This window comes from Camarhynchus parvulus, unplaced genomic scaffold (genome assembly GCF_901933205.1).
Source record: "Camarhynchus parvulus unplaced genomic scaffold, STF_HiC, whole genome shotgun sequence".
Taxonomy (NCBI): domain Eukaryota; kingdom Metazoa; phylum Chordata; class Aves; order Passeriformes; family Thraupidae; genus Camarhynchus; species Camarhynchus parvulus.
Window position 1 is genome coordinate 79,731 of NW_022148237.1, and position 12,472 is coordinate 92,202.

General features: G+C 58.1%; 2 protein-coding genes across 2 annotated transcripts; one reads left to right on the forward strand and one right to left on the reverse strand.

Moving 5' to 3' along the window:
* The first annotated feature begins 285 nt into the window (after positions 1 to 285).
* PPP1R14B (protein phosphatase 1 regulatory inhibitor subunit 14B) lies at positions 286 to 3,545 on the forward strand. The gene is made up of 4 exons (XM_030969933.1): positions 286 to 560; positions 1,519 to 1,602; positions 2,667 to 2,699; positions 3,300 to 3,545. Exons 1-4 carry the CDS (start codon positions 309 to 311, stop codon positions 3,366 to 3,368), a joined length of 438 nt encoding a protein of 145 aa, XP_030825793.1. The 5' UTR covers positions 286 to 308; the 3' UTR covers positions 3,369 to 3,545.
* A 152-nt stretch (positions 3,546 to 3,697) lies between these two features.
* Positions 3,698 to 7,598, reverse strand: FKBP2 (FKBP prolyl isomerase 2). The gene is made up of 6 exons (XM_030969943.1): positions 7,552 to 7,598; positions 6,591 to 6,737; positions 5,611 to 5,723; positions 4,940 to 4,986; positions 4,457 to 4,492; positions 3,698 to 3,931 (listed from the first exon to the last, which is right to left on the reverse strand). Exons 1-6 carry the CDS (start codon positions 7,561 to 7,563, stop codon positions 3,870 to 3,872), a joined length of 417 nt encoding a protein of 138 aa, XP_030825803.1. The 5' UTR covers positions 7,564 to 7,598; the 3' UTR covers positions 3,698 to 3,869.
* Between the last annotated feature and the right edge of the window lie 4,874 nt (positions 7,599 to 12,472).

Sequence of the window (12,472 nt, forward strand, 5' to 3'; positions counted from 1 at the left end):
CCGGAACAGCGAGGGGGCGTGGCCTAACCAGGTGTGTCCTGGGGGCGTGGCCGCAGTGGGAGGGCGGGACCGGAACTGGGCGTGGCCCAAACTGGGCGCGTCCGCAATGGGGCGGGGTATGATGGAAAGTGGGCGTGGCTAAACCAGCACGGGGTCTCGGATGGGGCGTGGCTCTGCGTGGGCGTGGCCTCGGTGGGCGTGTCCGGGACACAAAGGAGCCCCCGCGGCGGCGCGCGGGGTGGGCGTGGCCTCGGCGGGTGGGCGTGGCCCCGGCGGGGGCGTGGCCGCTTCCGGTCGGTGGTCCCGGCATGGCGGGAGCCGCGCGGCGGCCCCGGGCCCCCGGTGGCGGTGCCGGTGCCGGTGCCGGGCGGAGCCGCCCCCGGCAGGGCGGGCCCCGCGTCTGCTTCGCGCCCGCGGCGGCGGCGGCGGCGGCACCGGAGGAGGGCCCGGGGCGGGGCCGCGGGAAGGTCACGGTGCGGTACGACCGCCGCGAGCTCCGCAAGCGCCTCCACCTCGAGGAGTGGATCCTGGGGCAGCTGACGGCGCTCTACGACTGCCCGGTACCGGGAACGGCAACGGGAACGGGAACGGGGGAATGGGAACCGGGAACCGGGAATGGGGAACGGGGAATGGGAACCGGGAACGGCAACGGGAACGGGAACGGGGGAATGGGAACCGGGAACCGGGAACAGGAACCGGGAAGCGGGAATGGGAACCGGGAACGGGAACGGGGATGGGAACGGGAACAGGAGATAGGGAACCGGGAACCGGGAATGGGAACCGGGAACGGGGATGGGGAACGGGAACGGGGAATGGGAACCGGGAACCGCGACCGGGAACCGGGAATTGGAACGGGGATGGGGAACGGGACGGGATCGCCAGCAGGACCGGGGCCGTGCGGGGAGAGGGGAGCGATCGGTACCGGGCCCGGAACCGGCTCCGGGAACAGCCGGGACACGGCGGGGGTGGCACCGGAACCAGGACCCTGAAACTGTCCCGAAGCAAGGCCAAGAATTGTCCCAAATCACCTCAAAACTCACCCCAAAAATCACCTCAAAACTGTCCCTAAATCACCCCAAATCACCTCAAAACTCACCCCAAAAATCACCTCAAAACTGTCCCTAAATCACCCCAAATCACCTCAAAAATCAGCCCCAAAATCACCTCAAAACTGTCCCTAAATCACCCCAAATCACCTCAAAAATCACCCCAAAAATCACCTCAAAACTGTCCCTAAATCACCCCAAATCACCTCAAAAATCACCCCAAAAATCACCTCAAAACTGTCCCTAAATCACCCCAAATCACCTCAAAAATCAGCCCCAAATTATCTCAAAACCATCCCCAAAATTGCCCCCAAATCGCCTCGAAGCCATCTCAGAAATCAGCCCCAAATTCACCCAAATTCACCCGAAATCAATCCCAAAACCTCCTCGTGGGGTCTCTCCCCCGATTTGGGTTTTTTGGGGTCCCCTCCCCGATTTTGGGGTTTTTTTGGGGGGTTTTTGGGGTCCCCAGGAGGAGGAGATCCCGGAGCTGGAGATCGACGTGGACGAGCTGCTGGACATGGAGAGCGACGGCGCCCGCAGCGCCCGCGTGCAGGTGAGAGCGGGCGGAAACGGGCAAAAACGGGCAAAAATGGGCAAAAACGGGCAAAAACGGGCAAAAACGGGCAAAACCAGAGAGAAACGGCCAAAAAAACACCCTGAAACGGCCAAAACCAGCCCAAAACCACCCTGAAATGGCCAAAAATGGCCAAAAATGGCCAAAAACTGCCCCGAAACCACCAAAACCAGCCAAAAGAACCCAAAATCACCCCCAAAACCAGCAGAAGAACCTAAAATCATCCCAAATCACCCCAAATCATCCCTAAATTATTCTAAATAACCCCAAATCCGCCCTGACACCCCCTAGAGCAGCAAACGCGGCCAAAGCCGCCCCAAAATCGTTCCACAATCAGCAAATAACCCCAAAATCGTTCTAAACTCACCCAAAACCACCGGAAACCGTCGGAAACCACCCGAAAAAACCCCAAACCACCCGAAATCACCTGAGAAAACCTCAACACAACCGGAAACCACCCGAAAGCCACTGAAACCGCCCAAAATCCTCCTCAAAACCGCCCAAAATCATCCCCAGAACCATCTCAGGTATCGCCCCAAAATCCCCACCAAAACCACCCTAAAACCACCCCAAAACCACCCTAAATATCGTCCCAAAATAATCCCAAAACCACCCTAAATATCGTCCCAAAATAATCCCAAAACCACCCTGAAACCACCCCAAAATCACCCTAAATATCGTCCCAAAATAATCCTAAAACCACCCCAAAATCAGCCCAAAAACCACATCAAAATTACCCCAAAATCAGCCCAAAGTCAGTCTCAAAAATCACCCCAAAAATCACCCAAAACTCTCCCCAAAATGAACCCCAAAATCCTTTGGGGTCCCTCCCAGGAACAAACCCCAAAATCCTCCCCAAAATCCCCCTGAAATGCCCCAAAAATCCCCCCCAAAAATGCCCCAAATTCCCCAAATTCCCCAAAATTCCCCAAAATTTCCCCAAATCCCCCAAACCCGGGTGTGGCTGTGGGGGGAGGGGGGCTCAGGACCCCCCCCAATTTTGGGGGACCCCAAATCCTGACCCCCCCTCCCCTCCCCCCCAGGAGATCCTCGTTGACTGTTACAAACCCACCGAGGTGAGCGGGGTTTGGGGCGAATTCGGGGCAATTTGGGCAATTTGGGGGGATTCTGGGAAATTTGGGGGGAAATTTGGGGCAATTCTGGGGCAAATTGGGGGATTTTGGGGGCAATTTTGGGAGAGAATTGGGGCATGCATTTGAGGGGATTTTGGGGGGATTTTTGGGGAATTTGGGCATTTCCAGGGATTTTGGGGGCAATTTTGAGGGGATTTGGAGCATTTTGGGGAGAATTATGGGAGATTTTTGGGCATTCTGGGTTCCTTTTTTGGGGGGAGATTTGGGGGATTTCTTTTGGGGGGATTTCTTTTGGGGGGATTTTTGGGACATTTTGGGGATCCTGGGTTCCTTTTTTGGGTGAGGGGGGATTTGAGGGAATTTTGGGGGAATTTTTTGGGGGGAATTTTTGGGACGAATTTTTGGGAGGGATTTCGGGGGGTTTTTGCAAAGGGATTTTCAGGAGAATTGGGGGGAATTTTGGGGCAGTTTTGGGGGGGGGCATTTTGGGGCCGTTTCGGGAGGGATTTTGGGCTGGGGAATTTTGGGGACCCCCCCGGAGGATTTTGGGGTCCCCCTGACCCCCCCTTTCCCCCCCCCCAGGCATTTGTGGGGGATCTCCTGGAGAAGATTCGGGGGATGCAGAAACTCAACACCCCCCAGAAGAAATGACCCCAAAATTGGGGGAAATCGCCCCAAAATCCCGGGGGAGCCCCCACCCCCACCCCAATTCTGGGGGGGGCTCCTCCACTTTTGGGGTCCCCCCCCCTCTGCAGCGATAATCACCCTCCCCCCCCTCCCCCACTGGTTTTGGGGGGTCCTGGGAGGGATTTTTGGGGGGAATTTGGGGTTTTTTGGGGTTTTTTATTTTAGGTTTTTTTTTTAAATTCCGGGCGTGGGGGGTTGGGGTTGTTTTTATATGGGTTTAATAAAAGCAGCTTTGACATTTCCCTGTTTCGTCCTTTCCCGCCCCGAAAAACCAAACGGCACCGAAACCTTTGGGTTTAACCCTTTATTGGCCCCAAAATTCGGGGCTTTCCCCACAAAAAGTCCCCCACAAAAAAAAAAAAAACGAGGGGGGGGACCCCAAAATCCCGGGTTTGGGGGGGGGGCCTGGAAGGGGGGAGGGTTTGGGGGAAATTTGGGGTGAATTCCGGGGGTTTTGGGGTCCCCCTAAAGCTCCGGGCGCCGCTCGATCTTCAGCAGCTCCACCTCGAAAATCAGCACGGCCCCCCCTAAAACCGGGGGGGTCAGCAGCCCCAAATCCCTCCCAAATCACCCCAAAATGGCCCTGGAATCGCCCCCAAAATCCCCCCAAAATTATCCCAAAAAGTGTCCTCAAATTCACCCCAAAAGCACCCCAAAAATCCCCCCGAAATTACCCTGAAATTCACCCCAAAATCCCCCCAAAAATTACCCCAAAAATCTCCCACAAATCCCCCCGAAATTCACCCCCAAATAACCCTGAAATCACCCCAAAAATCCCCCCAAAATTACCCCAAAAATCCCCCCGAAATCACCCCAAAAATCCCCCCGAAATCACCCCAAAAATCACCCTGCAATTGCCCCAAAAATCCCCCCCAAAAAAACCAAAATTACCCAAAATTCCCCCCAAATTCACCCCAAAATTCGCTCCCCAGAACCTCAAAATTAACAGAAAATTATCCCAAAATTACCCAAAAATCCCCAAAATCTCCAAACCTCAAATCCCCAATTTTTACCCCAAAATCCCCCTGGGATGGGGGGGGGTCAGGGCTCACCTGGGATTTTTGGGGGGGCCCCTCGGTCCCCGTAACCTGGGGGGGATGGGGAGGGGTCAGCGGGGGCGTTTTGGGGATTTCCCCCCATTTTTGGGGTTTTCCCCATTTTTGGGGTTTTCCCCATTTTTGGGTCATTTTTTGGGGTTTCCCAATTTTTGGGTCACTTTTTTGGGGTTTCCCCATTTTTGGGATTTTTTCCCGAGGGTTCCCCCCATTTTTGGGATTCCCACCCAAATTTTGAGGTTTTCCCCCAAGATTTGTGATTCCTCCCCGATTTTTGGTGTTTTCCCCCGATTTTTAAGATTTCCCCCACAAATTTTGGGGGTTTCCCCCATTTTTTTTTATTTACCCCCAAATTTTGGGTTTTCCCCTCCATTTTTGGGATTCCCCCACCCCAAATTTCATTTTTCCCTCCCAGTTTTTTTTATTCCCACCCAAATTTTGGGTTTTTCCCCCATTTTCGGGTCGGTTTTGGGGCCTCACCCAGCTCCGGGGGGATCACCAGTTTCCTCTTCTCCCCCTCGCACATCCTGGGGGGGGGGGGGGGGTCAGGGGCGCCAAAATCCCCGGAATTCACCCCAAAATCCCCGAAGTCCCCAAATCCAGGATTTCCCCCCAGAATCCCCGGAATTCCCCCCAAAAATTGGGAAATTCCCCCCAAAAAAACTGGGAAATTCCCCCCCAAAATCCCAGAGTCCCCAGATCCCCCAGAATTCCCCCCAAAATCCCAGAGTCCCCAAATCCTGAGAGTTCCCCCCAAAATTCTGGAGTCGGTGGTCAGTGGTCACTCAGTGGTCACTGAAGGATGGTCAGGGATGGTCAGGGTTGGTCAGTGGTCACCCAGGGGTCAGTGGTCACTCAGGGGTCAGTTGGTCACTCAGTGGTCACTGAAGGATGGTCAGTGGTCACTCAGGGTCACTCAGGGTTGGTCAGGGTTGGTCAGTGCTGGTCAGTGATGGTCAGTGATGGTCAGTGATGGTCAGTGATGGTCAGGGTTGGGGTTGGTCAGGGTTGGTCACTCAGTGGTCAGTTGGTCACTCAGGGCTGGTCAGGGATGGTCAGGGTTGGTCAGTGATGGTCAGTGGTCACTCAGGGTCACTCAGGGTCACTCAGTGGTCAGTTGGTCACTCAGGGATGGTCAGTTGGTCACTCACCCCAGCAGGCCCTGGTCCCAGCCCTTGATGACCTGCCCGGTTCCCAGTGAGAACACGAACGGCTGCTCCCGGCTCAGGCTGCTGTCAAAGGGCGTCCCGTCCTCCAGCGTGCCCTGCGCCAGCACGGACCGGTATGGACCAGAATATACCAGTATGGACCGGACCGGTATGGACCGGTATGACCGTATGGACTGGTATGGACCAGTATGGACCGGTATGGACCGGTATGGACTGGTATGGACTGGTATGGACCGGTATGGACCAGAATATACCAGTATGGACCGGTATGGACCGGTATGGACCAGAATATACCAGTATGGACTGGTATGGACCGGTATGGACCGGTATGGACCAGAATATACCAGTACGGACCGGTATGGACCGGTATGGACCAGAATATACCAGTATGGACTGGTATGGACCGGTATGGACCGGTATGGACCAGAATATACCAGTATGGACTGGTATGGACCGGTATGGACCGGTATGGACCAGAATATACCAGTACGGACCGGTATGGACCGGTATGGACCAGAATATACCAGTATGGACTGGTATGGACCGATATGGACCGGTATAGACCAGTACGGACCCGGTAACCAGAAAAAAATATGGACCGGTATGGACCAGAATATACCAGTATGGACTGGTATGGACCAGACCAGTATAAACTGGTATGAAGCAGTGTGTGCCCCAGTTCCTCCCAGTCCATCCCAGTCCCTCCCAGTGTGTCCCAGGGTGTCCCAGTTCCCCCAGTTTATCCCAGTTTATCCCAGTTTATCCCAGTTTCCCGTGTAGCCCAGGGTCAGCCATCGCCCGCCCGGCCGCGTAACTCTCCCGCGCTCCCAGTTTATCCCAGTTTATCCCAGTTTATCCCAGTCCGTACCGTGTAGTGCAGGGTCAGCACGTCGCCCCGCCGCGATCTCTCCCCGCAGCGCTCCCAGTTTATCCCAGTTTATCCCAGTTTCCCCAGTCCGTACCGTGTAGTGCAGGGTCAGCACGTCGCCCCGCCGCGATCTCTCCCCGCAGCGCTCCGGCCGCCGCCGCACGCCGATCTGCACCTTGCGGGGCTCGGCCGCCAGGGGGCGCTCGGGGGGCAGCGCCAGCGCCAGCGCCAGCAGCAGCCACTGCGATCAGCGGCGTTAATCGGCGTTAATTGGCGTTAATTGGCGTTAATTGGCGTTAATTATCATTATTGTCACCTTAACATCGCCCTGAGTGTCCCTGAGAGTCACTGACAGCGCCAGCGCCAGCAGCAGCCACTGCGATCAGCGGCGTTCATTGGCGTTAATTGGCGTTAATTGGCATTATTGTCACCTAAATGTCATCAATGACACCTTAACATCGCCCTGAGAGTCACGGAGTGTCAGTGACAGCGCCAGCAGCAGCCGCTGTCAGAAATGTCACCAAAATGTCATTTATTGGCACTTAATGTCATTCATGTCACCCTGCGTGTCGCTGAGAGCGCCAGCGCCAGCAGCAGCCCCTGAAAGCGCCATTTATCGCCATTTATCGCCATCTATCGCCATTTATTGGCATTCATTGCCATTTGTTGTAACTTACTGCCACTTATTGTCGCCCATTGTCGCTTTCATGTCGTTTATTGTCACCTATTCTCATTTATTTTCGTTTGTTCCCGTTTATTGTCCCCCATTGTTCCCCCCAGCTGCGGCCGCTGGGCGGCGCTGTGCGCGGGCGCGCCCGTGACGTCACCGGCGCAGCGGCGATGACATCACTGAGCCCCAAACCCGCGGCCCCGCCCATCCCCCGCCCCCGGGACCCGCCGCAAACCGGGGCCCCGCCCATCCCCCACCCCCCCCGCGGCCTCAGCGCCCCCCGAACGGCCCCGGGACCCCCCCGCGCCCCCCCCGCCCTCCCGGGCCCCCCCCCGCCCCCAAATCCGGTCCCGGGACCCCCAAATCCGCCCCTCCCCCCCCTCACCTCCGCCGCCATCGCGGGTCGCGTCCGGATCACGTGACCACCGCCGCGCCTCCGTTTCCGGTCACGTGACGCGAAATTTCCTGCGTCACGATTGGCTGTCGGCGGTCACGTGGTGCCGCCGCCGGAAGCGGAAGCGGCGGCGATGGCGGCGCGGCGGGCGGTTGCCATGGTAACGGCCGGGCCCCGGTGGGGTTAATTAACCCCCCAATCACCGCTAATTAGCGCTCCCCTCCCCCTCAGCAGCGCCTCATTGGCATGGGGAGCCTCCGGCGCGGCCGCTGCTCTGCTGCGGAGCTCGGGACGGCGTTAATTGGCGTTAATTGGGCGTTAATTAGTGTTGGGGGGGCAATTAGCGGTGTTAGGGGGTAATTAGTGTTAATTAGCGGGGCACAATGGGGCCGCGGCTGCTGGACATCAATCGGCACTAAATAAGTTGTCAATATTTTGCTAATTCAGAAGCAGAACTAATCAAGGGCCTTGTTAACAATAATTACGAGCTAATTAGCATTAATTAACCGGTGGTTTGTTGTTATTTCATCTCCGGTAATTCGCTGTTTAATTAATAGAAATTAATGACTTTGGTAATAAATATTAGGAACTCAGAAGTAATTAATAGCCTAAGTAACTCAATTAACGCTCTAATTAGCGATAATTAAGAAACAAATGCAGGGGAATTGCTGATTTAATGGTAATTAACGTTCTGATTAACGGTAATTAACGCTGGTCACTCACACAGTCACGAATTGTCGGGTCTGATAATTAATTCGTGGTTAATTAGCGGTTCATTAAGGGTCAATTGGTCGCTAATTAAAGGCGTTAATTGCAGGGGCCCTGGGCCGCGCCCCTCCCCCCACGCCGGGCCCGGCCCTGGAGGGGCCTCAGCACCAGGTGAGACCCAAAATGTCCAAAAATGCCCCAAAATGTCCATAAACTGCCCCGAAATGTCCAAAAACTGCCCTGAAATGTCCAAAACCTGCCCCAAAATGTCCAAAAACTGCCCCAAAATGTCCAAAAACTGCCCCGAAATATCCAAAAACTGCCCCTAAATGTCCAAAAACTGCCCCAAAATATCCAAAACCTGCCCCAAAATGTCCAAAAACTGCCCCGAAATATCCAAAACCTGCCCCGAAATATCCAAAACCTGCCCCAAAATATCCAAACCTGCCCCAAAATGTCCAAAAACTGCCCCGAAATATCCAAAAACTGCCCCGAAATGTCCAAAACCAGCTCGGAAATTCCCCAAAATTCACCTGGGAACTGTGAAACTGCCCCAGATCCCCCAAAATATCCAAAAGCTGCCCCCAAACCCCCAAAATCCACCCGGGAACTCCACAAACCACCCCAAAATATCCAAAAACTGCCCCCAAATTCCCCAAAATGCCCTGAAATTCCTCAAAATTCACAGGAGAGCTCCAAAGTCTGCCCCCGAAGTGCCCCGAAATGGCCCAAAAATGCCCCAAAATTTCCCTGGGAACTCCAAAAGCTGCCCCCAAACTGCCCCAAAAATCCCCCGGAATATCCCCAAACTGCCCCAGACTGCCCCAAACTGCCCCCAAATGTGCCCCAAATGTGCCCCAAACTGCCCCAAAAATCCCCCGGAATATCCCCAAACTGCCCCAAACTGCCCCAGACTGCCCCAAACTGCCCCCAAATGTGCCCCAAACTGCCCCGGACTACCCCAAACTGCCCCAAACTGCCCCAATGCCCCAATTGCCCCACATGCCCCAAATGCCCCCATTCCCCCAATGCCCCCAAATTGCCCCAATTGCCCCCAAATGCCCCAATTCCCCAAATTGCCCCAATTGCCCCAATGCCCCAATGCCCCACAATGCCCCAATTGCCCCAATTGCCCCAATTGCCCCAATTGCCCCAATTGCCCCACATGCCCCAATTGCCCCAAATGCCCCAATTAACCCCCAATTGCCCCAATTGCCCCAATTGCCCCAATTACCCCCAATGCCCCAATGCCCCCGCCCCAATTGCCCCAATTGCCCCAATTGCCCCACCCCCATTAACCCCCACCCCAATGCCCCAATTGCCCCCAATTGCCCCCCAATTGCCCCCCCAATTGCCCCCCCAATTGCCCCACATGCCCCCCCAATTGCCCCCACTGCCCCAATTGCCCCCAATGCCCCAATTGCCCCACATGCCCCAATTGCCCCCAATGCCCCCCCAATTGCCCCAATGCCCCACATGCCCCCAATGCCCCAATTGCCCCAAATGCCCCAATTAACCCCCAATTGCCCCCAATTGCCCCAATGCCCCAATTGCCCCCAATGCCCCAATTGCCCCCAATGCCCCAATTGCCCCACTGTTAATTGCCCCAATTGCCCCAATTGCCCCAATTGCCCCCAATTGCCCCAAATTGCCCCAATTAACCCCCAATTGCCCCAATTGCCCCAATGCCCCAATTGCCCCAATGCCCCAATTGCCCCAATGCCCCAATTAACCCCCAATTGCCCCAATGCCCCAATTGCCCCAAATGCCGCAGCTCCCCCCCCGCAGGCCGGGCCCCCCCGACCCGCACTCGGTGCTCGGGGTCCGTCCCGGCGCCTCCCCCCGCGAGATCCGCGCCGCCTTCCTGGCCCGCTGCAAGGAGGTACCGGGAAACCGGGGGGGGGAACCGGGGGGAAACCGGCGAGTTTGGGGCGAAAAACGGCGATTCCGGCACCGGGAGGGACAGAAACGGGAGGTTAAAAATGGGGCTGGGACGGACTGGGAGAGACTGGGAAAAACTGGGATAAACTGGGCAAACTGGGACAAACTGGGATAAACTGGGAGAGACTGGGAGCTCTGGGGACCCTCTCAGACCCTACCAAGTGACTCGGGGTGGGGGGGGTGTCCCGTATTTTGGGGACCCCTCCCCATCCATTTTTCCCCCCCTCGCACCCCAAACTTTCCGGGGGCTGTCCCCAGGTGTCCGGGGGTGTCCCCAGGTGTCCCAGAGGGGGTCCCGTGTTTTGGGGACCCCTCCCGTGGTCACTGTCACCCCCCCATGGTCACTATCACCCCCCGTCCCCTCACGGGACCCTCTCGGACCCTACCAAGTGACTCGGGGGGGGTGTCCCGTATTTTGGGGACCCCTCCCCACCCTTTTCCCCCTCCCAAGGACCCCAAATTTTCCGGGGGGTGTCCCCAGCTGTCCGGGGGGGTGTCCCGGTTTTGGGGCCCCCCCCTGGTCACTCCGGTTCACCCCCACAGGGGACACCATCACCCCTCCCGCCATGGTCGCTTCCTCGCGACCCTACCAAGTGACCCTGAGGGGTCGCCCCGGCCGGGCAGCGACCCCCCCCCCGGCGGGACCCCCCCGCCCAAGGACCCCCGAATTTTCGGGGGTGTGGGGAGGGTTCGGGGGGTGTCCCGGGCGTTTGGGGCCCCTGCCCGTGTCCAGGTTCACCCCGACGGGGACCCCTCGGACCGGGCTCCTGCGGGGTGTGGGAGGGGTCCTGGGCTTTGGCCGAGGCCCTAGGGTTTGGGGGCCCTCGGGCTGGTTTGGGGGTCTCGGGGTCTCCCCGCCCGGTTTGGGACCGCCCCGACCGGGACCCCCGCGGCCGGGACCCCCGGGGGAAACGGGGTTTGGAGGGGGTTTGGGGGGTCCTGGGGGCGTTTGGGGGGTCCCTGAGGCTCGTGAGGGGAATTGGGGAGGGGTCCCTGAGGACCGTGAGGGCTCCTGGGGGGGTGTGGGAGGGGTCCTGGGAGGTTTTGGGGGTGGGCCCATAGGGTTTGGGGGGTCCTGGGGTGGTTTTGGGGGGGTCTCGGGGGTCTCTGAGGGTTTTGGGGGCTCCCGAGGGGATCCCATGGGTGTGGGGGCGGGGGTCTTGGAGGGTTTTTGAGAGGTTCCTGAGGGGTCCCGTAGGGTTTGGGGGTTTTGGGAGGGGGCTCCAAGGTCCTGAGGGTTGTGGGGTCCCCGGGGGTCCCGCGGGGGTCCCACGGGTGCCCCATTCCCAGCTGGGAGCAGAACCAGCGGCACTGGGGGCGCAAAATGGGTATTGGGGGCAGTTCCGCGGCCGGGGGGCTCCAAATGGGGCTGGGGGCTCCAAAAAGGGGCCCGGGGGCTTCTGGGTTGGGGCGCTGCGATGGGCTGGGGGGCTGCCAACAGGGGCTGGGGGCTCCAAAAATGGGGCTGGGGGCTCCAAAAATGGGGCTGGGGGCTCCAAAAATGGGATTGGGGGCTTCAAAAATGGGGTTGGGGGCTCCAAAAATGGGGCTGGGGGCTTCAAAAATGGGGTTGGGGGCTTCAAAAATGGGGTTGGGGGCTCCAAATGGGGCTGGGGGCTCCAAAAATGGGGCTGGGGGCTTCAAAAATGGGGTTGGGGGCTTCAAATGGGGCTGGGGGCTCCAAAATGGGGCTGGGGGCTCCAAAATGGGGCTGGGGGCTCCAAACATGGGGCTGGGGGCTTCAAATATGGGGCTGGGGGCTTCAAAAATCGATTGGGATTTGGGGTATTTCCCCAGATTTTGGGGTAGATTTTAGGAGGAGATTTCCCTGGATTTGGGGCTGCATTTTGGGGTGACTCCCCCGTATTTCAGGGCACATTTTGCCCCCCCAGGTACGTGGCCGGGGCTCACGCCGCCTTCCTGGACGAGCAGGACCGGGAGCTGCGCGCGGCCTACGAGAGAGCGCGGAGCCGGTGGGCACCGGGGGGCACCGGGGGGGGCACCGGGGGGCACCGGGGGGCTGGGAGGGGTCCCGGGGAGGATTTAAGGGGATTTTGGGGGGGGACTTTAGGGGATTTTGGGCGGTTTTGGGGAACATTTTGGGGGTCCCTAGGGAGGGGGGGGTCTGTCCCCTGCCCCTCGTGACCTTTGACCCCTGTCCCGCAGGGCGGGGTCGCGCGAGGAGGTCCTGAAGCGGCTGCGGGAGCGGGGGAGGGGCCGGGCGGGGGAAGGGGGAGGGGGCGGCAGCGAGGGGGGGGGGGAG